This window comes from Myotis daubentonii, chromosome 10 (assembly GCF_963259705.1).
Source record: "Myotis daubentonii chromosome 10, mMyoDau2.1, whole genome shotgun sequence".
Lineage (NCBI taxonomy): Eukaryota > Metazoa > Chordata > Mammalia > Chiroptera > Vespertilionidae > Myotis > Myotis daubentonii.
The window spans coordinates 6,676,584-6,704,239 of NC_081849.1; the positions used below are offsets into that span (position 1 = coordinate 6,676,584).

Genomic DNA, 27,656 nt, shown 5'->3' on the forward strand with positions numbered 1-27,656 from the left:
CCGAGGCCCCCACTTACGTTATGAAATGGTATGTTTCAAAACTGGAAGACAGCGTTGCCACCAGCTGCCTGACATCAAACAAGGCCTTACTCCACCTGTAAACGTTATCACCCAAGGCCTCCAGGCTGCCTTCTCCCCCCTCCACCCCAGATCATCTAAGGTGTGTTTCTTTGTATTCGGGTTGTGTGGAGTGTCTTTAACGTGTGGGCTCAGTTCCTTAAGAGCTTGGCTGGTTTCACTGATTTTGCCACCAGCATCATCTTCCTGGGGGAACAGGAGTTGCCTACAGACATCTGTCAGCCTGGAAATATTTCCCTATGACATAGCTCTGCCTTTCGGAATAAAAAGACGCTTTCAGTAAACAGGGACCACGAAGATCACTTTCATCAAACTTGTCCCCGTGCATTTTATTCGGAAATGGAAAGGGGGTGAGGGTGGATAGCCTGTAGTAGAGAGCTCTCCTTTCATTGTTCATTTTCCCAGCGAATTCTTATTAAGCACCTGGGATGTGCCGGAAGCGGTGCTGGGAGAGGGCGATGGGTGACAAAGGTGAGCCATCTCCCGAGGCAGGGACAGAGTCTGCTCTGTCCACTCGGTTAACAACACATTGTGCATTGGAGGGATCTGAGAGTCAGCTAATCGCTCATTGAACAAAAGGAGCGTGTGTCCATTTGGAGGTTCAGACAGGCCAGCAGGTGCAGTGGAACCGATAGAACGCGTGTAGTTGTTGTGGGAGGAGAGCCCGGCCCAGTGAGTGGAGCAGCCAGCCGAGCGGGATGGGACTGTCCCTTCAGCAGCGGAGAGCAGCGATCAGCCCTGCGTGTCCGGTGATCCCTCCGGGCTGGGCATGGATTAGGTTGGATTTGTGTGGCACGGAGCTCGGGTGAGACGCAGAGGGCAATGAGGCAGGTCTGGGGCGGCTGAAGGTGGAAAGCAGTGGACTAGAGTTCGAAGGAAAGAGCTGTTTAAGAGGCTGCACTGAGAGGGATCTGGAAGGTGCTGATTGGTTAGTTGCGGAGGAAAGAGCACAGAATCAAAGGAGGGTCCCAAAGGTCTTCCCTTGGGAAACTGGATGGGTGTCGTTTTCTGGCGGAGAGAACAGAACAGAAAGAGGAGCGGGCTGTCTGTGTGCATATGTGATGTGCATGTCTGTGCATGTGTGTGTGCGTGTGTGTGTGTGTGTGTGTGTGTAGGTGGTGGCGGTACAATAAGGTGTCTGGGACACCAAGAGGAGGTGTTCAAAGAGTAATTGGCTGTGTGCATCTGGAGCTAATTATTTTTTAATATATTTTTATTGGTTTCAGAGAGGAAGGAAGAGGGAGAGGGAGAGACAGAAACATCAATGATGAGAGAGAATCATTGATCAGCTGTCCCTGCACACCCCCCACCGGGGATCAAGCCCGCAACCCAGGCATGTGCCCCTGACTGGAACCGAACCCAGGACCCTTCAGTCTGCAGGTCACACTCTATCCACTGAGCCACACCAACCAGGGCTGGAGCCAATTATTAACATTTGAACATCATCAGAGCAGCGGTCGTTTATGCTGTCATAGTAGATGAAATAAAGAGAGGGATGTGTGGCGGGAGAAGAAAGCCAGGAAAACGTGAACATTCAAGGGACAAAGGACAAGGATTCCGAGCTGCTGGGAGAGCAGGCAGGAAAGCAGCACACACAGCGTCCGGAAGCAAGGGGAGTGCGTTCCATTGCGCTTGGAGCACGTGGAGGGTGTGCTGGGGCCTCAAACGCAGCAGAGCCCTGGCACTGACTGAGAGACCTGGTCAGAGCCCGCACCAGCCAGCTGGACCGCCCACGAATCCCGTACCCGTAGAAACCATGGACGCCGCGTATTAGTCCTCCAGGGCTGCCATACAGAATACCACAGGCTGGGTGCTTACTGCTCCCGGCCCTGGAGGCTGGCAGTCCAAGACCGAGGTGCTGGTGGGGCTGGTTTCTCCTGCAGCCTCTCGCCTGGGCTGCAGGTGGCCGTCTTGTCGCTGTATCCTCACCGTCTTTCCTCCCTGACACACATCCCTGGTGTCTCTTCCTCCTCCTATAAGGACACCAGTCTTATGGCTGAGGGCCCCACCCACATGACCTTATTTAACCTTAGTAACATCTTCAGAGGCCCTGTCTCCAAATATAGTCACACTGGGGGTTGCGGCTTCACTATATAAATCTGGGAAGAGGACACAATTTAGCCCATACCAGATTATAAATTATTGTTGTTATCTTAAGCCACTGAGTATGGAGTGATTTGTTATGTATCAAAAAAAATAACTAATACTTGCCCTGGCTGGTGTGGCTCAGTTGGTTGGAGTGTCGTCCCATACACCAAAAGGTGATGATTTGATTCCTAGTCAGGGCACATACCCAGGTTGTGGGCTCAATCCCCGGTTGGGGTGCGTGCAGGAGGCAGCCAATCAATGTTTCTCTCTCTCTCTCTCTCTCTCTCTCTCTCTCTCTCTCTCTCTCTCTCTCCCTCCCCCCTCCCTCCCTCCCTCTCCCCTTTCCCCTCTCTAAGATCAATTAAAAATAATAATAACTAGCACTTGTTTCATCATGTATGTGGGGAGGTGATGTAACTCAATGAATTCATGAACTTTGGTTTTTTTCTTAAACTTGACTCTTTCCACTGAATCCGTCTCCAAGATTCCTACTTTTCCCAGGATGACTAACCAATTTTTCGAGATTGTTATTTAGAATAATTACCTTTTTTAAAAATAGGGAAGCACTTTAAAAATCTAAAAATATTTTCAAATCACTTGACATTAAGGAGTAAATGCATGACTTTGCTTTTATATTCCTGTCTCACCATTTTAAATACCAAGTTACAACCTAATAAGGCCCGGTGTAAAAACTATCTGCCCAGAAATGGCAAAGTAACAGTCCCATACTCTGTTGCTCACAACAGATTAGATATTTTAAAAATAGTTTGGGGGGAATTCACATTGGGCCCAGGAGTGGGAGCGGCAGGGCTGGTGATCCTGACAGCCGGGCGCAGACAAGTGCTGCCTGCGTGGTGACGAGACAGGCAGAGGCGCTGCTCTCCCCGCGGTCGGGCCACGGTCTTGTAACTGGCATTCTCCCTGTCCTGGCTGTTGGAGGCTTGGCTCAGTGATCGGAGAGAAGACAGAGCCCGAATCAGAGAGGGTCCTTGGCTCAGAGCTTGGCCCGTTGGAGCAGGGGCCTGGGTCTTCAGGTTCTTGTCTATTCTGTTCCCTGGGGTAGATGAGCTTCAAGGAAAGGATGTTGGATCTTCCTGCCTCAAGATTTTATTATTTTTTGTTAATCGTCACCTGAGGATATTTTTCTCCATTGATTTTAGAGAGAGTGGAATGGAGGGAGAGTAGAAGAGAGAGGGAGGGAGGGAGGAAGGGAGAGGGAGAGGGAGAGGGAGAGGGAGAGAGAAACATTAATGTGAAAGAGGCACATCAATTGGTTGCCTCCTACATGCACCCCGACCAGGGCCGGGGATTGAACCTGCAACCCAGGTGCGTGCCCTTGACTGGGAATTGAACCTGTGACCCTTCAGTGCACAGGCCGATGCTCACCACTGAGCAACACCAGCCAGAGCCAAGATTTTCTTTAAAACTTGATAAATGCCCTGTGTCTGTCCCCTCCCAGGAAATCATTCCTTCAGCAGTTTCCCAAGATCCGGTCGTGAGCCCAGCACTGTCCTGGTCTCTGGGTCCTCAGTGGGAGTGGAGATACTCCCACCCCCAGGAGGGTCCCGGCCGGAGGGAGGCCTGCAGAAGCAGAACCCCGGAGCTCGGGTGTCATGGTGCACCTCCCACCTCATGACTTCCAGGTCACAGCCTAACGGGGGTGTGTGCTTCTAAAGACCTGCAGGTCCCAGGGCCATGCCCTTGGCATTGCTGAGATAATAGGGACACAAATGTGGGTGAAAATGACCATTTCCAGTGCTGAGCCATTTGCTGTCTTGCTCGATGGAGCCAACACTTTTTGTGGTTGAATCTGCCATGAGAACAGAGGCCGCGTTGGGGGTGCATCTAGAACAGCGGTTCTCAACCTGTGGGTCGCGACCCCTTTGGAGGTCAAAAGACCCTTTCACAGGGGTCGCCTAAGACCATCCTGCATATCAGATATTTCCATTACGATTCATAACAGTAGCAACATTACAGTTATGAAGTAGCCACGAAGATAATTTTATGGTTGAGTCACAACATGAGGAACTGTATTTAAAGGGCCAGAAGGTTGAGGACCACTGATCTAGACGTTCCCCCCCTCGAAGAGCAGCCCTGCCTCACCTGGGAGAGGCAGAGGTTATAATGCTGGGGTGGCCACAGGAGTTGATCCGGGTGATCTCCAGCAGCACCTCTCCCGGGAGGAGACTGCACCGTGATGATCCTTTCCTCGCACTTGGGCTGGCGGTGTGAAAGCCGTCGCTAAATATGTAACAGGCCGCGCGTCTCTGTCCCAGAAGCTGATCGTGACTTTGATACGCTGGGGCCGCGGGCAGCTTGCAGAGCCGCTGCGTGAGTGTGAGGTGACAGTGTGGACGGAGGACGCAGACAGCTTTATCAGGGCTTCGCTGTGAAGAGGAGCTGGGAGTCGGGGCTCTAGCGGAGGGGGCCCAGGGGCTTTTCTCTTAAACGGTGGGCGGGTGTGCGCTGATGAAAGGACTTACAAGTTCCTGAGCCTTTGGCCCCTCTCCACCCACACCTCCATCCCAGGAAGACAGTGTTTACCTCTGAGGGTTGTGGTGAGGATCAAGCAAGATCATCTGGGCGGAGTTACCCAAAGGCTCCATAGCTAGCAACACGAATGTCTAGATTGGAATCGAGGCGATTGAGCGCCAAAATCCATGTTCTGGGCATGGTTTCCAACCACTTCTGGCCTGAGCGTCTCAGCCTCTCCAGCGCACACGTATCCCCAGTTCAGGGGCCGGCACGCTCGGGCCTGTAGGTCAGAATGGCTCACCGTCCGTGCGTGGGATTAGCGTGTTATTAATACACAGCCACACGCGCCCATTTTTGCACCCTCTGTGGCCGCTTTCCTGCGACGACAGCACGGGTGAGTGTTTGCTACAGAGACTGGATGGCCTGCAAATCCAAAAATAGTTACTACCTGGCCTTTTCTTCAGAAAAAAACTGCCAGCCCCTGATGCATCGGTGACATCCAATGAGTTGATAGGTCATCCCATGCAAAGTGGCAGAATGAGACGGGCCCCCAGAAAGGCAAGGGACAAGCCGTAGAGCTTTGTCCCACTGAGGACGCGGAGCAGGGCCCTCGGGAGACCCCAAGTGAAAGCAGTCGCCAGTCCTGTCCCCAAGAAGCCCAGGAACTGCACTGGCCGTAAAGTTGGCCAAAGGTGAGGACCGGAGGCTAAGTGTTCTCCCCACGCTCAGAGCTTGATAAAGTCACACAGTCTGCTTTCCCGCTGGACAGGGGAAACGCGGAGCAGGTAAGTCCAAGGTGGGGCGGCCCTTCTTCCCCTTGACCCCCGTGAGTGAGGAGGGAAAGCGCATTAGACATAAGCCCCGGGAGGAGCGTCACAGACGTCCCACGGCCTGCCCGGGCGCCGGCGTAGAGGAGAGAGTTGGTCAGACTCGCCTTTTCATAGAGCGGTCAGTCCAGAGGCAGCTCGTGGTTGGAATTCATGGGGGAAAGACTGAGCGAGAAGCCTCGTAAAGGAAATCAACACCGGTCCCCTGCGAGATGGCAGAGGGGTGAACTCAGGCCACAGAAGGGAAGATCCAGAGGAAGGGGTCCTGATGAACGTAGGTAAGAGATATCATGGGCTGAAGCGCAGACATGGGCCATGTGGGAGGAGGAGTCTAGTGACTCTGGTTTCTGGTGAGAAAGGATGGATGGACGGCAGTGTCCTTACACTAGGAAGGGGATGTAGACCTGGAGACGGATAAGTTCTATCTTGGGCACACTTTCTTTGATTCTTTTGGGACATCGAGGGCCTGGATATGTAAGCTTGGAGTAGAGAAGCAGAGAGTAGAAAAAATTATTCTCTTGGTCCATTTTGTTTTTTATATTAATTTGAGAGAGACAGACAGACATCGATTTGTTGTTCCACTTTTTTATGCATTCCTTGGTGGTTTCTTGTATGTGCTCTCACCAGGGATCGAACCTACAACGTTGGCATATCAGGATGATGCTCTAACCAACTGTGCTCTGGGGCCAGGTCCTCTTTGTCCATTTTATTTGCCATATATTAAGTCAAAGAAGTCAAGACTCTGAACACCTTTACCTATGTCATTGCGGGCACGGGGAAGGAAAAAGTATGGTTTCCCTAACAAGGACACCTCTGCACCAATACAGTTGTGTGAACATGCATGGGGGCGGGGGTGGGTGGGGGGGCGCGGGGGCTGACCACTGGATGGGAAGTCATTGTACCCACTCACGCATTCCAGTCAGGCTTGTCTTGATTTGCATTTAGATGGAAATTCTTTCGTCTCCGAACCTGGACTGCCCTCACTCACAGCCATTTAGAAAAGCATTAACTTGAGCTCGTGCAGTATCATTGGTACAACAGCGACACAAAACATAAAAGCAGTATTAATAGCGTTCCCTTAATGACTCGGTAGGACTTAGCCGCTGAAACGGTGGAAAAGTTTAGAACACGGCTGCTGGGTGTCTGTCTGGGAGTGGCGTGCATAACCTGTTAATGAGTGACTGCCCGAATTCCCCGGTGCCCGGGGAACCTGTTTCAAGGGGCTGTGTGGGTTACATGCTTTCCCCACGATTTTGGGGGCTTGGCGTGGAACCCAAAACCAACGTTATTGTGGATCCTGAGTGAGAATGGCATCTGGTCACTTGAGCTGGTTAAAGAAGGGGTGTCTTTTATTCAGAAAAGGGAACCCTAAGCAGGTGGCTCTAAGGAACTACACAGAGGACATTCTGACACGATTGCTACGCTCTGCCCGTTAAAAGACCATTGCGTATACCGTGTTCATTCACGCGTTGGTAAGCCTATTCAGTTATCTTGGTTTAGCCTGATTAAGTCGCTCCATTTATCTTCTTTGCATTTGATTTTAAAAATTAGATTTATCTGGAGAATTATTTGATCACCTCCTGTAAAAATAGCGTTTCTCCAAGACGAAAGCATCCTGGAAATGAGCTATACAACGATGCGAATGCGCTCACTTCTGTTGATCTGTGCACTGAGTGGCGGAGGAGCTAAATTAGCCCTGGCCGGTGGCTCAGTTAGTTGGGGCATCGTCCCCTGCACCAGAAGGTGCCGGGTTTGATTCCCGGTCGGGGCACATCCCCGGTTGTGTGTTCAATCCCTGGTCCTGTGGAGGCAACCGATGGATGTTTCCCTCTCACATCAATGTTTCTCTCTGTCTCTCTCTCTTTCTCTCTCTCTCTCTCTCTCTCTCTCTCTCTCTCTCTCTCTCTCTCCCCCTCCTCCCTTCCTCTCTCCAAAACCAACAAAAAAAAATAAATAAGTCATCTTGTAACAATATGTCCTTCACTAATGTGTTTGGGACAATCCTATTTTACAGTGTTTCTGTGTGTGTTCTCAACCTAATACTGACTTAGACCAGGTACATTTGATGGCAAGTAACTTACGAAAATGTCATTTTGAGTCTTAAAGTGATCTTCAGTGGATTTGGAGAAGGCAGAAGACAACAGGCTTTGGGGCCTATGGAACAAATGTACCCACCGTTCTTTGAAAATACTTTATTCTTTCTTTACAAACAAAAGCAAGCATTCAGCACATTGATTTCCTACAGCAAATGCAGGTCCTTTGACTTCCCAACACGAGCAGCTGGCCTCTCCTGCCTGGTTGCCAAGTGATGAAATTAGGGGCTCAATTAAAATCCGTTTAGTTGAGCCCTGGCCAGTGGCTCAGTGGTTAGATTGTCATCCTGTACACCGAAGGGTCGATTCCCAATCAGGGCACATAACCAGGTTTCCGGGTCAACCCTCAGTTGGGGCACATGTGTGAGGCGACCGATAGATATTTCCCTCTCACATCAATGTTTCTCTCTTCGTTTTCACACCAGCCCTGCATAGGAGATATTATTATCTCCATTTTTCAGGTGAAGAATCAAGGGTTAGCCCTGCCAGTGTGGCTCAGTGGTTGATCGTCAACCTATGAGCCAGGAGGTCACGGTTTGATTCCTGGTCTGGGCACATGCCCAGGTTTCTCTCTCATCACTAATGTTTCTATCTCTCCCTCTCCTTTCCTCTCTGAAATCAGTAATATATATATTTTTTAATTTTTTTTTATATTTTTTTAAGAATCAAGGTTTAGAGAAATGCACTCATCTGCTGGAGACTTTGACTAGTAAATGGTAGAGACATGGTTCGGATGGAGGCCTGTCTTTGAACCTCGTGTTCTTCTCATTTTGCCCCACACTGAGAAGAGCTATCATGTATGGGCACCAGGCCTGAGCAGAGGACAGTACCAGGCGCACAGCAGACACGGGCCTGAGGCTCGGAGACCGCAGTGCTGGGCTCACAGACCGCCGTGGCCGAGCGGGACTCGGAGCTGGGGCCCTGGGGGCGGCAGAGCCTGAGCTTGCTCCCAGCCACGCTGTTGGGTTGCGTCCTTTTTTCTATGCTCTGGTCACACGTGTTGCCTTTGAGATCTTAATAAAAAGCCGTGCAGCTGATGACACCCCTTGGAGATCTGTACCCCTGTTGGCTCTGGAATTCCGTGATGTTACGTGAGTCAAAGTACTGATCCAATACAGTCACCTTCCTTTCCTCGGACAGGAGACAAGAGGCAGGTGTTGCCTTACTGTGCTGAAATTAGGGGCTCACTGGCCAGGGCTCAACTAAACGGATTTTAATTGAGCCCCTAATTTCATCAATGTGCTGTCCCAGACATTGGCCTCTCTACTCAGACCCTCTAAGTCAGTGGTTCTCAACCTTCCTAATGCCACGACCCTTTAATACAGTTCCTCATGCTGTGGTGATCCCCAACCATAAAATTATTTTCGTTGCTACTTCATAACTGTCATGTTGCTACTGTTATGAATCGTAATGTAAATATCTGATATGCAGGATGTATTTTCATTGTTACAAATTGAACATCATTAAAGCATAGTGTTTAATCACAAAAACAATATGTAATTATATATCTGTTTTCCGATGGTCTTAGGCGACCCCTGTGAAAGGGTCGTTCGACCCCCAAAGGGGTCGCGACCCACAGGTTGAGAACCACTGCTCTAAGTGGATCCGATCCTGCAAGGATCTGTGCCGAGCGAAATACGCTGTTGGACTGAGATTCTTGCATAGGAAATGGACTGTGGTTTTGCTCATCGTCCTGAAGTGTAGCTTGTGTTGTCATCCTCTTTAAACGTTTGGTTATTTCCAGTTTTTCTTGACTCACCAGACAAATGTGTTATTTCTCTATGGCCATGAGGAACAAAGCCGCTTTAACTTTTTTAACTTAGCCACCAAGCGCGGAGTTGCTGAGGCGGCAGGTTTAGACTGAGTTTTCAATTGTCACGGCTTATTCACTGACAAAATTGCCCACGGAAACAGTACATTGGCAGAAAATTAAATTACCTGTTGGTGTGACTCAATGGTTGAGTGCCGACCCATGCACCAAGAGGTCACCAGTTCAGCTCCCAGTCAGGGCACATGCCCCCGGTGCAGGCTTGATCCCCAGTAGGGGGCATGCAGGATGCAGTCAATCAATGTTTTTGTTTTTCTCTCATAGGTGTTTCTATCTCACTGTCCCTCTCTCTCTAAAATCAATTTCTATAAAACATGTTTTTTTCAGAGAGGAAGGGAGAGCGTGAGAGGGATAGAAACATCCAAGAGGAGAGAAAATCATTGATCAGCTGCCTCCTGCAAACCCCCTACTCGGGATCGAGCCCGCAACCTGGGCACGTGCCCTGACCGGGAATGGAACTGTGACCTCCTGGTTCATAGGTCGATGCTCAACCACTGAGCCATGCTGGCCAGGCAAAAAAAAAACCCACATATTTTTTTTAAAAAATTACCTGTTCACCTATTTGAGCAATACCTGGAATTTGGGCAACTCTCCCAGGTTAAATTTGGGAATAATTTCATTTTTAAGGGTAAATTCAGCAACAGCAGTAACACATCCCGAGCTTCTCTGACGTGCCTCCTCCTTGTTTTTCTCAACGTCCTGTCCCCGGCACTGCCTCAGGTATCAGACGGGGCAGGAGGAGTTAGGGAGAAAATCGCTAACCAATGCCCGGCAGCCTGCCCCTTCACGCTAAAGCACCTGCAGTGAGTTCCTGCCCATGCAACCCTTCATAACCGTTGTGCTTCTAAAACCTAAAATTCTGCACCTGCCGAGTTTCCTCGATGTCTGTCCTGCGTCTACTGCCCTGTTCTCCTGGCTGCTCTGAGCCTATGTCACCTCATTTGTAAAGCACCTTCCAGCAACCTGAAAGCAGGCACAATAAGGGGCCGGTCTGGGTTAGGGCAGGGAGGGGAGAGAAAAAGTCCTGAGTTGCTAGGCATCATGAAGCTTTAAAGAAAATAATCTACCCTGGCCAGTGTGGTCCAGTGGTTAGAGTGTTGGCCCACACACAAAAAGGTCAAGGGTTCGATTTCCAATTAAGGGCACATACCTGGGTTGTGGGTTTGATCCCCGGCCTCAGCTGGGGCTCGTATGGGAGGCAACCAATCGATGTGTCTCTCTCACATCAATGTTTTTTTCTCTCTCACTCTCTGTAAAATAAATAAATAAATAAATAAATAGATAGATAAAATTCAATGGAAGAAATATCCTTGGGTGAGGACAAAATAAAAATGAACAAAATAAAAATTTAAAAATCTTGTAATAGACTGTTTAAAACAAAACAAACTTTGTACACTATTTAGGACTGCTACAGGAAAACAGTACTAATCAAAACTGAATTTCCAAGTTGCACTCTTTTCAGGAGAGTCATAAACAGAATAGAACGCTGAGACGAAGCCACTGTTTCTGAGACCCAGGCGATGAAAGGTGTGGGCAGAGGCTCTGAGGAGTGAGCAGTGACTTCAGAAGCTCCTGGGCGGCGTTCACAGCCGCACGGGCGGCGGGTGGGACCCCGTCCCTCTGCCTTCACTGGCTTTTCTTTGCTTCCATCAGGATGCCGTTGCTTTGTGTAAAGGCTCCTTTCAGTGCTTGTTTCTAATTATTACTCTGGTCTGTTTCCTCTTTACTTCCTAACTCACTGAAATACCACGTTCAAGCCAGTTTTATTTCTGCGACACTTCTCAGGCTTTCCCACTTAACTTCTACCTTCACTGTAAAGACATTTAAACGTTCCTGCCGATCCGGGGCCTCTCAAATCCACCCCTCTGACTCTACACAGATAGTAAGGTCTTTCGTATTCCCAGCATCAGCTGGGGGAGTTTACATCGCTCCCCTGTCCCACCGTGGGAAACCTGATTCCTTTAGCTGCCACTGGTGTCCGTCTTTATTACCTTCACAAGAACACTCAACTCTGCCCCGGCCGGGTTGCCCGGTGGGTTAGAGCCGTGGTCGGCAAACTGCGGCTCGCCGGCCACATGCGGCTCTTTGGCCCCTTCAGTGTGGCTCTTCCACAAAATACCACGTGCAGGCGCGCATACAGTGCGGTTGAAACATTGTGGCCCATGCGCAGAAGTCGGTTTTCGGCCTGGGCGAGTCTGTTTTGAAGAAGTGCTGTTGATATTTGGCTCTGTTGACTAATGAGTTTGCCGACCACTGGGTTAGAGCATCGTCCGGATACACCAGGATGGGGGTTCCACCCCTGGTTGGGGCACATACAAGAATCAATGAACATAAATGGTGGAACAACAAATCTATGTTTCTCTCTCTAAAAATCAATCAATCAATAAAAATATAAAAACAAACAGGGGGATGGGAGATATCTCTAATGCTATCAACACTAAAAATATATTTAAAAACAAACAAAACCCCCGAGCTCTCGGATAAAGGCCACGCAAACATCCTTGCCCGCAGAGCACTTCCCCCGCCCCAGCCATCATCCGAAATGCTCTTCTGTCCTCGCTTCCTTCCAGATCGGCCTCAGCGCAGCTCCTGAGGGCGGCTTCCCTCCCAGAGTGCCCGTAGCACGGATGCACACTGCGAAGCTTAATTTTTTGCATTGTTACATATGCAGATATATCCACAATTAGAATATGACTGCCTAGAGTTAGAATATCATCTCCTGTACCTAATATTAATACCCAGCATACCACTTAGGATGTTTTTGGTGCAAAGTAAGACAAAATCTAGCCCAAACTGGCTCGAAGGATAATGACATTTATTGTCCCCTATTACAGATCCAGAGGTAGGACGGCCCAGGCAAGGTGAGGTATAGGCCTGGTCAGTGATGTCGCCACGGACCCCAGTCTTTCTGTCTCTCTGCTCTGGCTTCCGCTGGAAGCTGGTCCTCAGTAGCAGGACTACGTGCGGTCAGGGCAGGAACAGAGGGTGGGAAGGGGACGTGCGCACACGCATGTGGGCACTGGCTCTCTCCAACCAGAAATCCTCCCCTCTAACCCTGGATAGCGTGGGAATGATTGTCCCCATCATGTCAATGCTCATGTAAGGAAAGAGTGTACACTGTGACAAAATCAGGGGGTTATTCTAGAAAAGGTGAGAAGAGGAAACGGTGCCAAGTGGGACAACAGTACCCCTACAACTAAATGCAGCATGGCAAAAGTGAGAGTCCATGATGATGAGGGTGTGCAATTCAGCCTAGATGCCTATAGTAACAGAAAGTAGGTCACTGTAGCCTCGGGCCACAGAGAGAGGGAGGGATGAACCACAAAGCAGCACCAGGAAACTTTGGGGTAAAAAAAAATGTTTTTGTATCTTGATTGTAGCAATGGTTTTATGTTGACTCATTAAGTGGTATGCCTGAAATGGATACAGTTTGTTGCAGGTAAATTATATATATCACCATAAAAAAGAGACACAGAATATTTCTTAAAAGATTTACATCTGTGCCTGGCCAGCATGGCTCAGTGATTGAGCGTCGACCTATGAACCAGGAGGTCACAGTTCGATTCCCGGTCAGGGCACATACCTGGGTTGCAGGCTCGATCCCCAGTTGAAGGACATGCAGGAGGCAGCTGATCAATGATTCTCTCTCATCACTGATATTTCTATCTCTCTCTCTCCTTCTCCCTTCCTCTCTGAAACCAATATATATATATATTTTCTTTCTTTTTTTTTAATTTACATTCAGAGGCACACTAGTCCTACATCTGCCTGTAGTTGGCTCCTTGTCCCAGGCTCACCCTAATCCATCCTGGTTAGCTGCATTGCACCTTAGATAGGGAATAAAGATCACAGAATTTACCAGAAGCAAGTACAGGGCCCTTTAATTTCATACTTTTTTTCTTTTTCTGTTAATCCTTATCCGAGTACATTTTTTCCCATTGATTTTTAGAGAGTGAAAGGCAGGGAGGAATGGGGGAAAGAAAAAAACATCGATGTGAGAGAGTCACATCGATTAGTTGCTTCCCGAATGCACCCTTGACTAGAAATTGAATCCTCAACCCGCTGGTGAGCAGGCCAAAGCTCTATCCACTGAGCATACCGGCCAGGGCTAATTGCATCTCGACTATTGTCCTTCCTTTTGATGGCTTTATGTAGAACAAACACACAGTCATGGAGACAGTCTGTCTCAAGCATTTGTGTAACTTTCCACCAGTTTCTGGCCAGAGTTCCCATAGATGCAGGGATGAAAGGGCTGAGAAAACGACTCACCGGGGTCTGCTCCGGTGAGCAGGGTCGATGAGCAAGCCAGCTGGAGGGCGAGAGTAGAGAACAGTGAAGAGAGACGTTATGTCCCTTTATGTCACAACTTTATGTCCCTTTTTTATGTTGCTTTATCCTAGAAATACAACACATTTCAAAATTTATGGCTTCATGCCTCAAGAAATGAAAGGCTTCTTGAGGTTAGGGAGCAACACTGATTTTTTTTTATTGGCAAAATATTATGGTAGAATAAGTGTCAACAGAAGAATGTATTTGGCTCCCAGTGAGTTGTGTTAAACACAAACTTAATAAAATACTTTGAGTAGCAAAAAAGGAAAACTAATTTGGATTTGCTTGTGAAAGGCAAGAGAAATACCGGTTTCAGACCCTGACTGACAGGCACCCCAGCATCAGTAACAAACTGACCCTGTGTATGGGTAGGGTTCCTACTTCATATCTTGGATACGAATTTCTCATCATCTGGATATTTTATGGACCCACCTGCCATGGCTCCTGGCAGGTAGCAGTTACTAAATATTTGCTGAATGACTCTCTTCAAAATCTTAACATTGTCTACTTTGGGGAAGTTAGAAGATAACTTAACACAAAGGATCCAGACAAACAGGACTTTCTTGGTTCTGTTTTCTTAACAATACTTGGTATCAAACATTTTCATCGGACTTGTTGAACCATATACATTGGCTGCCACACTCTGAAAAGCTGCTGTGGAATAAACGCTGTTTAAAGGAAATCATTAAAAAATGTTAGGAAGGAGCTAACTTTATTAAAAGCATCTGAAATCGTTATTTGGAAAAGTATCAAAGTGAACAAAACATTTCCCCCCAAAATATACTGATTACAATGGATCAGGAGAATGAATAGTTGTGGTGTCCAATGTTTTTGAGTTTTTATCAAATTTCTATACCACTTTAAAAAATCAATAGTCAGGGAGAACCAAGATGGCGGCATAGGTTAACGCCGGAGTTTGCTGCTTTGAACAACTACTTCAAAAGTGTAACCAAAAAACGGAAGGGACATCACCAGAACCACAGGAACGCTGGCTGAGTGGAAGTCCTACAACTAGGAGGAAAGAGAAACGCACACGGACACTCTGAGGAGGCGCAGTGCTGAAGTCAAATTCTGAGGTGCGGAGTGCGCGGAGCGGGCTGGCGGCGGAGGGCGCGGTTGGCGTTTTCAATCGGGAGGGAGTCGCAGACTCTGAGCACCAGATCCGGGCGAGTCTTTAGGGACCCAGACTCAAACGGCAGAAGCGGGACTGTCTGGCTTCGGTCAGAGCGAGTGCAGCTTTCTCTCCGAGCTTTGCAGCGGGTGCTGGGACTCAGAGAGGCAGAGCCCCTGGGGACAGGACTGAGAGCCTCCATAACTGCTCTCTCAGGCCCACCCTGTTGATCCTGTGCGACCCGCCCCGCCCAAGCCCTGCACAGAGGCATTTGCCGGATAGCCTCAGGCAAAGGCTAGATTAGCACCTCCCTAGAGGACAGAAGTTCTCTCACTACTGACACAGCTGATTCTCATAGCCACTTGGCCTGGAGGTCAAACCCTCCCTGGAATTAGCTACAACAATCAAGATTTATCTATAAGACTTCGAACAAAGACCACTAGGGGGTGCACCAAGGAAGCATAACAAAATGCGGAGACAAAGAAACAGGACAAAATTGTCAATGGAAGAAATAGAGTTCAGAACCACACTTTTAAGGTCTCTCAAGAACTGTTTAGAAGCTGCCGATAAACTTAATGAGCTCTACACGAAAACTAATAAGACCCTCGATCTTATATTGGGGAACCAACTAGAAATTAAGCATACACGGACTGAAATAACGAATATTATACAGACACCCGACAGCAGACCAGAGGAGCGCAAGAATCAAGTCAATGATTTGAAATGCGAGGAAGCAAAAAACATCCAACCAGAAAAGCAAAATGAAAAAAGAATCCAAAAATGCGAGGATAGTGTAAGGAGCCTCTGGGACAGCTTCAAGCGTACCAACATCAGAATTATAGGGGTGCCAGAAGATGAGAGAGAGCAAGATATTGAAAACCTATTTGAAGAAATAATGACAGAAAACTTCCCCCACCTGGTGAAAGAAATGGACTTACAGGTCCAAGAAGCACGGAGAACCCCAAACAAAAGGAATCCAAAGAGGACCACACCAAGACACATCATCATTAAAATGCCAAGAGCAAAAGATAAAGAGAGAATCTTAAAAACAGCAAGAGAAAGAAACTCAGTTACCTACAAGGGAATACCCATACGACTGTCAGCTGATTTCTCAACAGAAACTTTGCAGGCCAGAAGGGAGTGGCAAGAAATATTCAAAGTGATGAATACCAAGAACCTACAACCAAGATTACTTTATCCAGCAAAGCTATCATTCAGAATTGAAGGTCAGATAAAGAGCTTCACAGATAAGGAAAAGCTAAAGGAGTTCATCACCACCAAACCAGGATTATATGAAATGCTGAAAGGTATCCTTTAAGAAGAGGAAGAGGAAGAAAAAGGTAAAGATACAAATTATGAACAACAAACATGCATCTATCAACAAGTGAATCTAAGAATCAAGTGAATAAATAATCTGATGAACAGAATGAACTGTTGATTATAATAGAATCAGGGACATAGAAAGGGAATGGACTGACTATTCTTGGGGGGGAAAGGGGTGTGGGAGATGTGGGAAGAGACTGGACAAAAATCGTGCACCTATGGATGAGGACAGTGGGTGGGGAGTGAGGGCGGAGGGTGGGGCGGGAACTGGGAGGAGGGGAGTTATGGGGGGGAAAAAAAGGAACAAATGTAATAATCTGAACAATAAAGATTTAATTAAAAAAAATAAAAAAATAAAAAAAAAAAAAATCAATAGTCATGCCCTAGCAGTCCATGGTCAGCAAACTGCAGCTCGAGAGCCACATGCGGCTCTTTGGCCTCTTGAGTGTGGCTCTTCCTAAGCCTTAGGAGTACCCTAATCAAGTTAATAACAATGTACCTACCTATATAATTTAAGTTTAAAAAATTTGGCTCTCAAAAGAAATTTCAATCATTGTACTGTTGATATTTGGCTCTGTTGACTAATGAGTTTGCCGACCACTGCCCTAGCTGGTTTGGCTCGGTGGATAGAGCGTCAGCTTATGGACTGAAGGGTCCCAGGTTTGATTCCTGTCAAGGGCACGTACCTCAGTTGCAGGTTTGATCCCTGGCCCTGGTCAGAGTATGTATCGCTGTCACATCAATGTTTCTCTCTGTGTGTGTCTCTCCTCCTCCCTTCCACTTTCTCTAAAAGTCAATGGAAAAATATCCTCAGGTGAGGATTCACAAAACAAAACAAAAACATCAATAGTCACATCACAGAAACGGAAATGGTAGGGTGGGGTCAAGAGCCAGCAGAGCTCTCTGCTAATACCCAGCCCAGAGTGTCAGTGACCTCTAGGCCTTGGAGAGCATGTTCCAACAAAAATGTTCGCTGCGTCATTTCTTAGCATAGTCACTTTTTTTTTTAAATGTCAGGTCCAAGGCTCAAGGGAAAATTGGTGCAATATGTCTAAACAGGAATGAGGTGAAGGAGGAGCATGAGTAAATGGCATGAAATCATCCCTGAACCATTCTCACTATTAAATCAACTATTTCCCCACCACATTTTCCAGTGATTCGCTAATAACGAACAATTCATTTCACTCGGCTATTTTTGGAACGTCCACTACGTGTCAGACACAAGCGACACCAGGATAACCAAACAGCCAGTCTTCCCCTCAAAGAGTTTATGGGGCTTCGGAGAACTGAAAAGCAAACCCCAACCCTGTGTAAGTGCCTTAGGAGAGTGTGTGGATTAGCCCAGCCAGCGTCCAGGAGGTCTCGGTTTGATTCCCGGTGGAGGCACATGCCCAGGTTGTGGGCTCGATCTCCAGTGTGGGGCGTGCAGGAGGCAGCTGATCAGTGATTCTCTCTCATCATTGGTGTTTCTCTCTCTCTCCCTTCCTCTCTGAAATATATATATATGTATATATATTTTTTTTAAGTGTGTAGATTAGAGAAGCAATTAACCAGGTAAACTGTGAGAAGAGGCCGAGAATCAGGAAGACTGAGCCTTTTTCGTCAGACTCATTCTCAAGGAGTGAGTGAACAGGGGCCAGCCACGTGGCAGGGAGACCAGCCAGAATGTTCAAACCCCTGAGCACAGTGGGCAGGGACATGCCTGAGGCTCAGGTGTGGGGGCTGCAGTGGGGGAGAAGGTAAAGGAATGAACCGCTCAGGCCCCGCTGAGCTGAGGAGCTAGCGGCATTCCTAACGGTTCCTGAGAGTCACTGAGCGGTTCCACACACGGAGGAACAAGGAGTGTGTGTTTCTAAAAGGTCACGTTGGCTCCAGGTTAGAGAAGGCGAGACAGAAGGAATTGGGGCTGATCCAGCCAGCAAGCATGTGACAGTGGAAATGCGGCCCCGTGGGGCAGCAGCAAAGAATTCTGAGGTGGTGAAGGGAGCGCATGCAGGGAGGGATTCGGAGGAGTGTGAATGTCTGCAGAAAGCTCAATGGCAATGGCCAGGAGATGGCCTTCTTTCAAGAGGGCTGTCAGCTTCAGATGGAGGCTTGGGAGTGGTCCGCCCAGAGGTGGGGGTAAAAGCTGCTCGAGGGCACGGAGCTCCTGTCCTGGCCCTGGTGGCAGGTTCCCACCTCACAGAGGACATCTCTGCAGAGCAGAGTCAGAGTTCAGAGATAGTGGGGGAAACATCAGAGCTGTGGGTCCCATGCCCTGAGTTACTCAGGAGCCACTCATCCAGTATTTGAAGTTGATTGATTTCTCGCAGTAGCTATTTAAGGTTTTATCTATATACTAGAAGCCCAGTGCACAAATTCATGCATAGGTGAGGTCTGGCCTGCTCACCCCAATGGGGGCCCATTGGGCCAGGCCAGTGGGGGGTGGGGGCCATGGGCAGTTGGCTGGCTGGCTCTGCTCCCGATCAGGGTGTTGGGCCCAAATCAGGCTGGTTGGCTGCCACAGTGCACATCATAGCCACTGGTTGTTCTGGTCATTCTGCCATTATGGTCGCTGGGCTTTTATATATCTACTAGAGGCCCGGTGCACAAAAATTTGTGCACTCAGGGAGGGGGATTTCCTCAGCCTGGCCTGTGCTCTCTCGCAGTCAGATGACCACCTGCTGGCTTAGGCCTGCTCCCCGGGGGGATTGGGCCTAAGATGGCAATCAGACATCCCTCTGGCAGCCTGGGAGCCTTCGGGGGATGTCCACTTGCCAGCGGGGAGCAGACCTAAGCTGCAGTCGGACATCCTTAGTGCTGCTGAGGAGGCAGGAGAGGCTCCCACCACCACTGCTGTACTGGCAGCCATCAGCCTGGCTTGTGGCTAAGCAGAGCACCCCCATGTGGGAGCGCACTGACCACCAGAGGGCAGCTCCTGCATTGAGCATCTGCCCCCTGGTGGTCAGTGTGTGTAATAGTGACCAGTCATTCCCAGTCTTTCTGCTGTTAGGGTCAGTTTGCATATTACCTTTTTACTATATAGGATAGAGGCCTGTTGCACAGGTGGGGGCCGGCTGGTTTGCCCTGAAGGGTGTCCTGAATCAGGGTGGGGGTCCCACTTGGGTGCCTGGCCAGCCTGGTGAGGGGCTGGTGACTGTTTGCAGCTGGTCACACCCCCTTCAGGGTGGGGGTCCCCACTGGGGTGCATGGCCAGCCTGGATGAGGGGCTGATGGCTGTTTTCAGGCTGGCCACACCCCCTTCAGGGTGGGGGTCCCCAATGGGGTGCCTGGCCAGTCTGGGTGAGGGGCTGAGGGTTGTTTTCAGGCTGGCCAGCGACTGAAGCTCCCAGCCTCTCCTTTTCTTCTTTTCTTTTTTTATTCTGGGATTTATTTACCTTCTATAATTGAAACTTTGTTGCTGTCACTGGAGCTGAGAGCTGGCTCCTGCTCGCTGCAGCTCTGAGGCTCTGAGGCCGCAGCCGGCTGAAAGCAGGTATCTGGGGTTTGTTTAGCTTCTATAATTGAAACTTTATTGCTTTTGGAGCTCAGAGCCAGGCTGCTGCAGGCGGGGAACCTTGGCTTCCTCCATCATTGGAGCAAGCAAGCCTCCTGCTCACTTCAGCTGCGTGGCTGCCGGCTGCCATCTTGGTTGGGTTAATTTGCATATCTCATTGATTAGCCAATGGGAAGCATAGGGAAGGTACGGTCAATTACCCTTTTTGTCTTTTATTAGATAGGATACTAATAAAAGGGTAATATGCTAATTAAACTGGGATGGGGCCTAAACCGGCAGTTGGACATCCCCCAAGGCATCCCGCATTGGAGAGGGTGCAGGCCAGGCTGAGAACACCGCCCCCCCCTGCACAAATTTCATGTGCTGGGCCTCTAGTATAGATATAAAAGGCTAAGTGACCGACCATACAACCGTCCAACCGACCGACCGGCCGCTGCATATGATGCACACTGGCAATTTAAAAATAAACGTTGACTCGCGCATGCGTGATACATATAAAGCTCTCACTGGCACCAATCGCACACATGTTTTAATTTTATAATACTATATTATATATACTATCTTGACATGTAATTTTTTTCAGTAACATAATTACTGCATGAATCCTTCTTCTAATTAATTTCCTTTCAATGTGCACAAATCCGTGCACCAGGCCACTAGTATATATATTAAGGCAAAATGAACTCATATGTAACCTCAGTGCATAAAGAAAAGCTTTTGTGGCAGTTGTTTTGTGATTAGGTTTTCAGACTGAAGTTTTCCCTCCCAAGAGTCCTTCAAAATACTGTATTTTGCTGCACCTGGGCACAATGGTGTGCGACAGACATGAGTAATGTCACATTGTCCACCAACCAAAAGGTCACACCTGGCAATAACTCCAAGTTTCTCAGGCATTCGCTCACTAAAGTTCAACTGAAAACTCCACAGAGTTCCCAAGACAGAAGAGAGAGGGTCACAGATGCAGAACATGTCCCAGGCAGCTCCAGGCTTGGCCCTGCCTGAAAGAGCTAAAATTAAGGTGAGCAGATAGGTCTGTTCATACTTCAAGAAAACATCACCATGAATGGGTAACTGATGACCACCAATTTTAAATTATTTGTGCTAAGAAATCCATCACCACTTGACCCTGTCAGCATTATGTGCACACCTCAGACGCCTGCAGGCCCCGGTCCCTGCAGCTGACCTCATGTGTCATGGAGAAGTTTCATCTGCCCTTTCCTAGTGTCCAGATTGAGCTCCTTTCTAAGAAGAAGACATGAGCTTTCTCAGTGAAAACAACCCATGGAGAGAAGCTCAGCCTCGCTAGCATGATCCAGAAAGGTTTCTACCTCGGCCTCCTCCTGCACACCTGTTATCAAGTGAAGCCAAACCGAAGAGATCACATGAATTTGTTTCCATTTCTATTCACTACCAACATCTGCAGTAATGGGAAGGGACTTTCTTTTCTAAAAAATTAATTTCAGAGATGAAGGGAGAGGGAGAGAGAGATAGAAACATCAATGATGAGAAAGAATCATTGATTGGCTGCCTCCTGCACACCCCACACTGGGAATAGAGCCCGCATCCCGGGCATATGCCCTTGACCAGAATCGAACCCAGGACCTTTCAGTCCGCAGGCCAACAGTCTACCCACAGAGCCAAGCCAGCTAGGGCAGAACGGGACTTTTTAGTCTGAGGACCACTTTTGCAGAGTTGCCAGCTTCCCAAAATACACATGCCCACAGCTGCCCATTTCTGTCCCCAGAACCAACTCATCACAACTACAGGCACTCTGAATAGACGAAGAGGGATTTCTTTTTAAAATTATTCTAAAATTACTGCAAGAAATTAAAATAGACTTTTCAAAATTTAAATGATTGACACTACCACTGTGCACCACCATACTTTTTAAAAAAATAAACAACAAAGAAGTTTAAAAGTTAAAAAATTTTTAAATGGAAAAAAAACATAGAGTAAGGATATAAACAAAGAATATTTTTGTAAAGCTGTACACTATGTTTGTGTTCTAAGCTAAGTGTTATTACAAGGTCAAAACGTCTTAAAAATTTTATTAAGTAAAAACTTACAGTCCTGATTGATTTTGCTCAGTGGATAGAGCATTAGCCTGCGGACTGAAAGGTCCCAGGTTCGATTCCGGTCAAGGGCATGTACCATGGTTTCGGGCACATTCCCAGTGTGGGGTGTGCAGGAGGCAGCTGATCAATGTTTCTCTCTCATCGATGTTTCTAACTCTCTATCCCTCTCCCTTCCTCTCTGTGGAAAATCAATAAAATATATTTTTAAAAACTTACAGTAAACTAAGGTTCATTTATTATTGAAGAAAGATAAAATATTATTTTATAAATGTAGTTTAGCCTAAGGGAACAGTGTTTATAAATTCTATAGTAGCGCGCAGTAATGTTATGTCCTAGGGCCTAGGCCTTCAGTCACTCGCCACTCACTCCCTGACACCCAGAACAGCTTCCAGAAATATACAAATGGAAGCTCCAGTCATGGTAAGTGTCCTAAACAGGTGTACCATTTTTTATCTTTATACCATATTTTTACTGTACCTTTTCTATGTTTAGATACACAAGTGCTTACAGTATTCAGTACAGTGACCTATTGTACAGGCTTAGAGCCCCGGAGCAACAGGCTGTACCATACAGCCTAGGTATGTGTAGACCAGCGATGGCGAACCTATGACACACGTGTCAGAGGTGACGCGTGAACTCATTTTTTTGGTTGATTTTTCTTCGTTAAATGGCATTTAAATATATAAAATAAATATCAAAAATATAAGTCTTTGATTTACTATGGTTGCAAATATCAAAAAATTTCTATATATGACACGGCACCAGAGTTAAGTTAGGGTTTTTCAAAATGCTGACACGCCGAGCTCAAAAGGTTCGCCATCACTGGTGCAGACCATCTAGGTTTGTGTAAGTGCATATTATGATGTTCGCACAACGACGAAATCACCTAACAACACATCTCTCGGAACATATCCCCATCGTTAAGTGGGGCATGGCTGTGGTTTGGTTCATCGTTCACCCGTTGAATGACATCTGTTATTTCCAGGTTGAGCTAGTACAAATGAAGCTGCTGTGAACATTCATATACAAGGTTTTCAAGTAAACACAGTTTTCATTTATCTAGGATAAATGCCCAAGAATGCATTGCTGTGCTTGTGGCAGTTACACGTTTAGTTCTATAAGAAACTGTCAGAGTGCTTTCCAGGCTGGTGGTACGACTTTGCATCCCCTCAGCAAGGGAGGAGTGATTGTTTTTCTGCATCCTCACCAGCATTTGCTATTTTTATTTTGGCCATTCTCATGGGTGTACAGTGATCACTTCAGTGTGATTTTAATTTGCATTTCCCTACTGGCTAGTGATGTTGAGCATCTTTACAGATGCTTACTTGCCATCACTGAAATGTTTCTTCATATATTTTTGCCCATGTTCTAACTGGATTTTCTTTTTGAGAGTTCTTTACAGATTCCAGATACTAGTAATTTACTGTGTGGTTTGCAAGTTTTTGTGTGTGTGTGTTTTGTTTGTTTTTTTACTCTGTAACTTACCTTTTCATCCTCTTAACAGTGTCTGTCATAGAGCAAACATTGTAATGTTAAGGAGGTCCAGTTTATTAATTTTTCCTTTTGTGGATCATGGTTTTTTATTGTTAATCCTCACCGGAGGATACTTTTCGAGGGTACTTTTCCATTGATTTTTGGAGAGAGTGAAAGGGAGAGCAAGACACACAGAGAAACATCGATGTGAAACACATCAGTTGGTTGCCTTCCACACGTGCCCTGATGGAGCCTACAACCAAGGTACGTGCTCTTGACCGGAATCAAACCTGGGACCCTTCAGTCCGCAGGCCGACACTCTATCCACTGAGCCAAACCGGCTCGGGCTGTGGCTCATGCTTTAGAGATCAGGTCTCCCGCTTTCCCCACAATAGGTCCTAAAGAGGTTGTCCGCTTTGTTTCTGTACGTTTCATGGTTTACATTTTATTTTTAAGACTGTGATCCGACTTGAGCTCATTTGTGTGGTGTGTGAGGCTTACAAAGAGGTTTAATTTTTGCCTCCCCATTTTCAGGTCCAGGTGCTCGAGCACCACTGCTTTTGCACCTTCATCTAACACCAGTTTGACACATTTATGTGGGTCAGATCCTGTTTCTATTGATTACATGTCTGTCCCTCTGCCACCAATACTACAGTCTCTTTTTAAATGTTATCTTTCAATTATAGTTGACATTCAATATTATTCTGTATTAGTTTCAAGTTATGGTTAGATAACCATATCCTTTACAAATAGCCCCCGATATTTCCAGGACCCACCTGGCACCATGCATAGTTACTACGGTATTATTGGCTATATGCCCTATGCTGCCCTTTACATCCCCAGGACTATTTTGTAACTACCAATCCGCACTTCTTAATCCCTTCACCTTTTTTACCCAGTCCCCCAACCCCCATGCCCTCTGGCAACCATCAGTCTGTTCTTCTGTATCTGAATCTGTTTGTTTTGTTTGTTCAGTTATTTTCTTTAGATTCGTCATATAAGTGAAATCATATGCAATACACAGTCTTAATTACTGTAGCTCTGGAGTGAGCTTTAATATGGAGTAGAATGATTCCTCCTACTTCATTCTTCTTTTTCAAGGTTGCTTTAGCTATTCTAGAGCCTGTGCCTTTCCTTACGTTTTAATATATTTTTATTGAGTTCAGAGACGGAGAGGGAGAGAGAGATAAAAACATCAATGATGAGAGAGAGAGAATGATCCGCTGCCTCCTGCATGCTCCCCACCCAGGGGGTCAAGCTCGCAACAGCCCCAACCTGGGCTTGTGCCCTGACCGGGAATTGAACCATGACTTCCTGGTTCATAGGTCAGCGCTCAACCACTGAACCACCCTGGCTGGGCTTCCTTATCAATTTTAAACTAAGCTTGTCTTCAAAAAAACTTACCGATGTCTCAATAGGAATTGCATTAAACCTCTATGTCAGTTTGGGGGAAAACTGACATCCGTACTATGTTGGGTCTCCCAGTCCATAAATATGGGATGCCTCTTCATTTATTTAGGTTTCCGTCTATTTCATCCACATTTTATCATTTTTAGCATACAGTTCTTGTACATTTTCTTAAGTGTATACCTAAGTATTTAATTTCTTTGGCAGTGATAATAAATAGTATTGTTTTTAATATCAGTTTCTACATGTTCATTGTTAGTGTATGGAAATGAGAGCGATTTTTGCCTGTTGATCTTGTATCCTATGACCTTGCTGAACTCACTGGTTCTAGTTTGGGAGGTTTTTGTTTGTGTGTTCATTCGTGTTTAGACTCCTTGGGATTTTCGATGCAGACAACCAGGTCTTCTGCAAACGCGGATGGTTTTGTGTCTTTGTAATGTGTATGCCTTTCGGTGAGTTCTCTTGCCGTATTGCAGCAGCCGGAACTTCCAGTCCTGTGTGGAGTCAGGACAGTGTGGAAGCAGACATCCTTGCTTTGTTCCTGCTCTTGGGGGAACACATTCAGTCCTCTGCTGTGTCTTTACCCATGACATGGCCGTAGGTGTTTACCCCCAATCCTCTTACAAAGTGTAATTTCTCTTTTTTTCCTCCCCTACCTCCCACCTCCCTCCTTTTAAGAAGGTTAAGACTTGGGGGTTGGCCCCCCTGGGATGACAGAGCAAAAAGAAAGCGCCCAGGAGGCGTCAGTACCTCTCCTCCAGGCGAGGCTTGCAGGCCTGATAGAACCAAGCTCCTTTCCAGAGGTTGGGGCCCCCTTTGGGCTCTAACCAGCGCTGGAGAGCGAGGCTCGTTATCAGGGCCCTGGCCTTGGGAGTGAGCCGTGGGCCCCCTGGAGATGGTGCAGAAACTGCTGTCACACCGAGTGCGGTGCCTGTACCTCCAGGGCCGCGCTCCTCTCCCGCGCAGCTCTGCGCTGCCAGCCATGCTGCCTGCCAACCTGAGTTGGCAACAGGAGAGCCTCAGATACCAGATCCAGGGCGACAGGGTGGCCAGGGCCGGTTTAGATTTGGTGCGCTCCTGGCAGCGGCTCGCCCAAAGAAGGGAATCGATCGTGGGTGAAGAGAGGAAGCGAGATAAGACTTCCGTGGCTGGGAGAGTGACAGCCACGAAATGCAAGCGCAGTACGCAAAACCCGAGAAACAATTCTTTTTAATATGGGAGGGGCAGTTTAACCTAAAATTTAAAACAGAAATGTAATCAACCTGGCCCACGGTGTCATCTCCGCTGGCCCCCGCCCCGCCCCTGTGCCCCACCCCCACCCCTCGGCGCGCCCCTCGCGCCCCACCCCCGGCTGCCCCGACCACACCTGCGCAGGTTAGACCCGCGGGGACGCGCCGGCCCTGGGTGCGGGGAGCTGAGCGGTGGGAAGGCGAGGCGGCGATGAGAACGCGGGCCTTCCCCGCTAATGGCCGCTCACGGCCCGGCGGAGACGGGGAACCAGGCCGGAGAGGGGGGCCGCCCGCCCGCGCCCCGGGGTCCCCTTCCCACGCGTCTCCCCCGCCGGTCCGTACCAAAGCCGCCGGCGGGGTGAGGGCGGAGCGGCCCACTCGGGGCGGGGGCGCGGGAAGGCGCGGCCGGGGCGGGGCGGCCGGGGGCCGGGCGGGGGTTGGGCGGGGGCCGGGCCGCGTTCCGTTCCGTTCCGGCCGCGCGGAGGCCCCTCCTCCCGGCGGCGGCGCCCAGCGAGGCCGCGGCGCCCGGCGGGGCCGCGGAGCCCAGCCCCTCCCCGCCCCCCGCGCTGCGCTCCCGGCCCCGCGCCCCCGCCCCGCGCAGGGACGAGCCCGCCGAGCGCGTGCTGACCCCTGTCCTCCCTCCTCAGGCGGCGCTGGCGGCCCCGGGACCCGTGGAAGCCGGCATGCTGGAGAAATTCGAGTTGGAAGAAGAAGGTGAGTGCCCCGCGCTGCACCGCGCTCCGCCCCTGCGCCCGGGGCCGGCCGCCGGGTCCCCACGCCCGGGAGGCCGCGCGCCCCGCCGCGCGCCCGGCCCGGCCGCCCGGCCGCCGGCATCCGAGGCGCGGGGCCAGCGGAGCGTCCGCAGCGGCTCGCGGTGCCCCCGCAGGGGAAGCCGAGGGTCCGAGGGTGGTCGCTCCTTTTGTCCTCGGCAGCCTGAACCCGCGTGGGAGCCAGGTGTCATGCGGTAGTCATTGCTCGTCGCGCCGCGTCCGCGCTGGGTATCCCCGAGTTATGCTCAGGGTCCACCCTGTAGAGAACGCAGACTGCCCCCTCATTTGTGTTTGTGAGAAGACCGCCGCCAGGCGTGTCGCCCTGTAAATGGGGAAAGTTCGGTGGGAAACCCTGAAGCGGCCGAGTGAATGGGAGTTCAGGTGACTGTCACTCCATCATTGCTGTCGCCTCGTCTCTCACTTGGCTTTTCCCCCCTGCCCTGTTTTTGTCTTGCTTTCCTGGATCTTATTTTGCAGCTGTTAAAACGTGAAGGGAATGAGTTTGTTCTTTGGCCAAATTAATGTTTAAAACCTGGGTCTTTTTTTTAAAAAAACTGTTCAAATTTGAAGGGAAATACAGTAGCTTGATTTTGGGCAAAATTAGTATTTTAAATGGAAGATGATGAGCTTAAAGTGGGAAAAGAACTTTGTATAAGATGCTTGACAATTTGAAAAATTGGAAAGACCTGCACACTGCCTTGCGGACTTGCATTATTTATTCAGTGACTTCTCTTTCTCCCAAGAGTCTTGATAGAATGAAGCTCCTGGGACAAAGAATGTGCCATGTGGGTGCTGTGCCCGGTGCCAGCCTTGCTTCAGTTCTCCTGTCATTGACAGCCGGGCACTTACTTAAATGACATACAGGAACAACCAGCTGGGAATGTTAACCTGGTAGCATTAGGCCAGTGCCCACGTGTATTTTATGTTTTAGATTCTCCATAGCATTTCACGAGCATCTTAGCTAGAAAATAATGCATCCACAGTAATTATCCTTAAAAGCCTGCATCCATATTTATTAACAAGCGCTTACTTGATTTCAGACTTTTACTGGGAC

General features: G+C 48.5%; 1 protein-coding gene across 11 annotated transcripts in view; it reads left to right on the forward strand.

Moving 5' to 3' along the window:
- PRKAG2 (protein kinase AMP-activated non-catalytic subunit gamma 2) overlaps positions 1 to 27,656 on the forward strand; it is a 226,692-nt gene that overhangs the window by 137,576 nt on the left and 61,460 nt on the right. For 6 of the 11 annotated variants that reach the window (XM_059711425.1, XM_059711423.1, XM_059711424.1 and 3 more), the window contains one exon: positions 26,480 to 26,546. In XM_059711425.1, the coding sequence (XP_059567408.1) occupies positions 26,480 to 26,546 (67 nt within the window). Of the gene's footprint in view, positions 1 to 26,028; positions 26,191 to 26,387; positions 26,547 to 27,656 lie in introns of those variants that run through there. The other 5 variants (XM_059711427.1, XM_059711428.1, XM_059711429.1 and 2 more) reach the window with 3 other exon arrangements.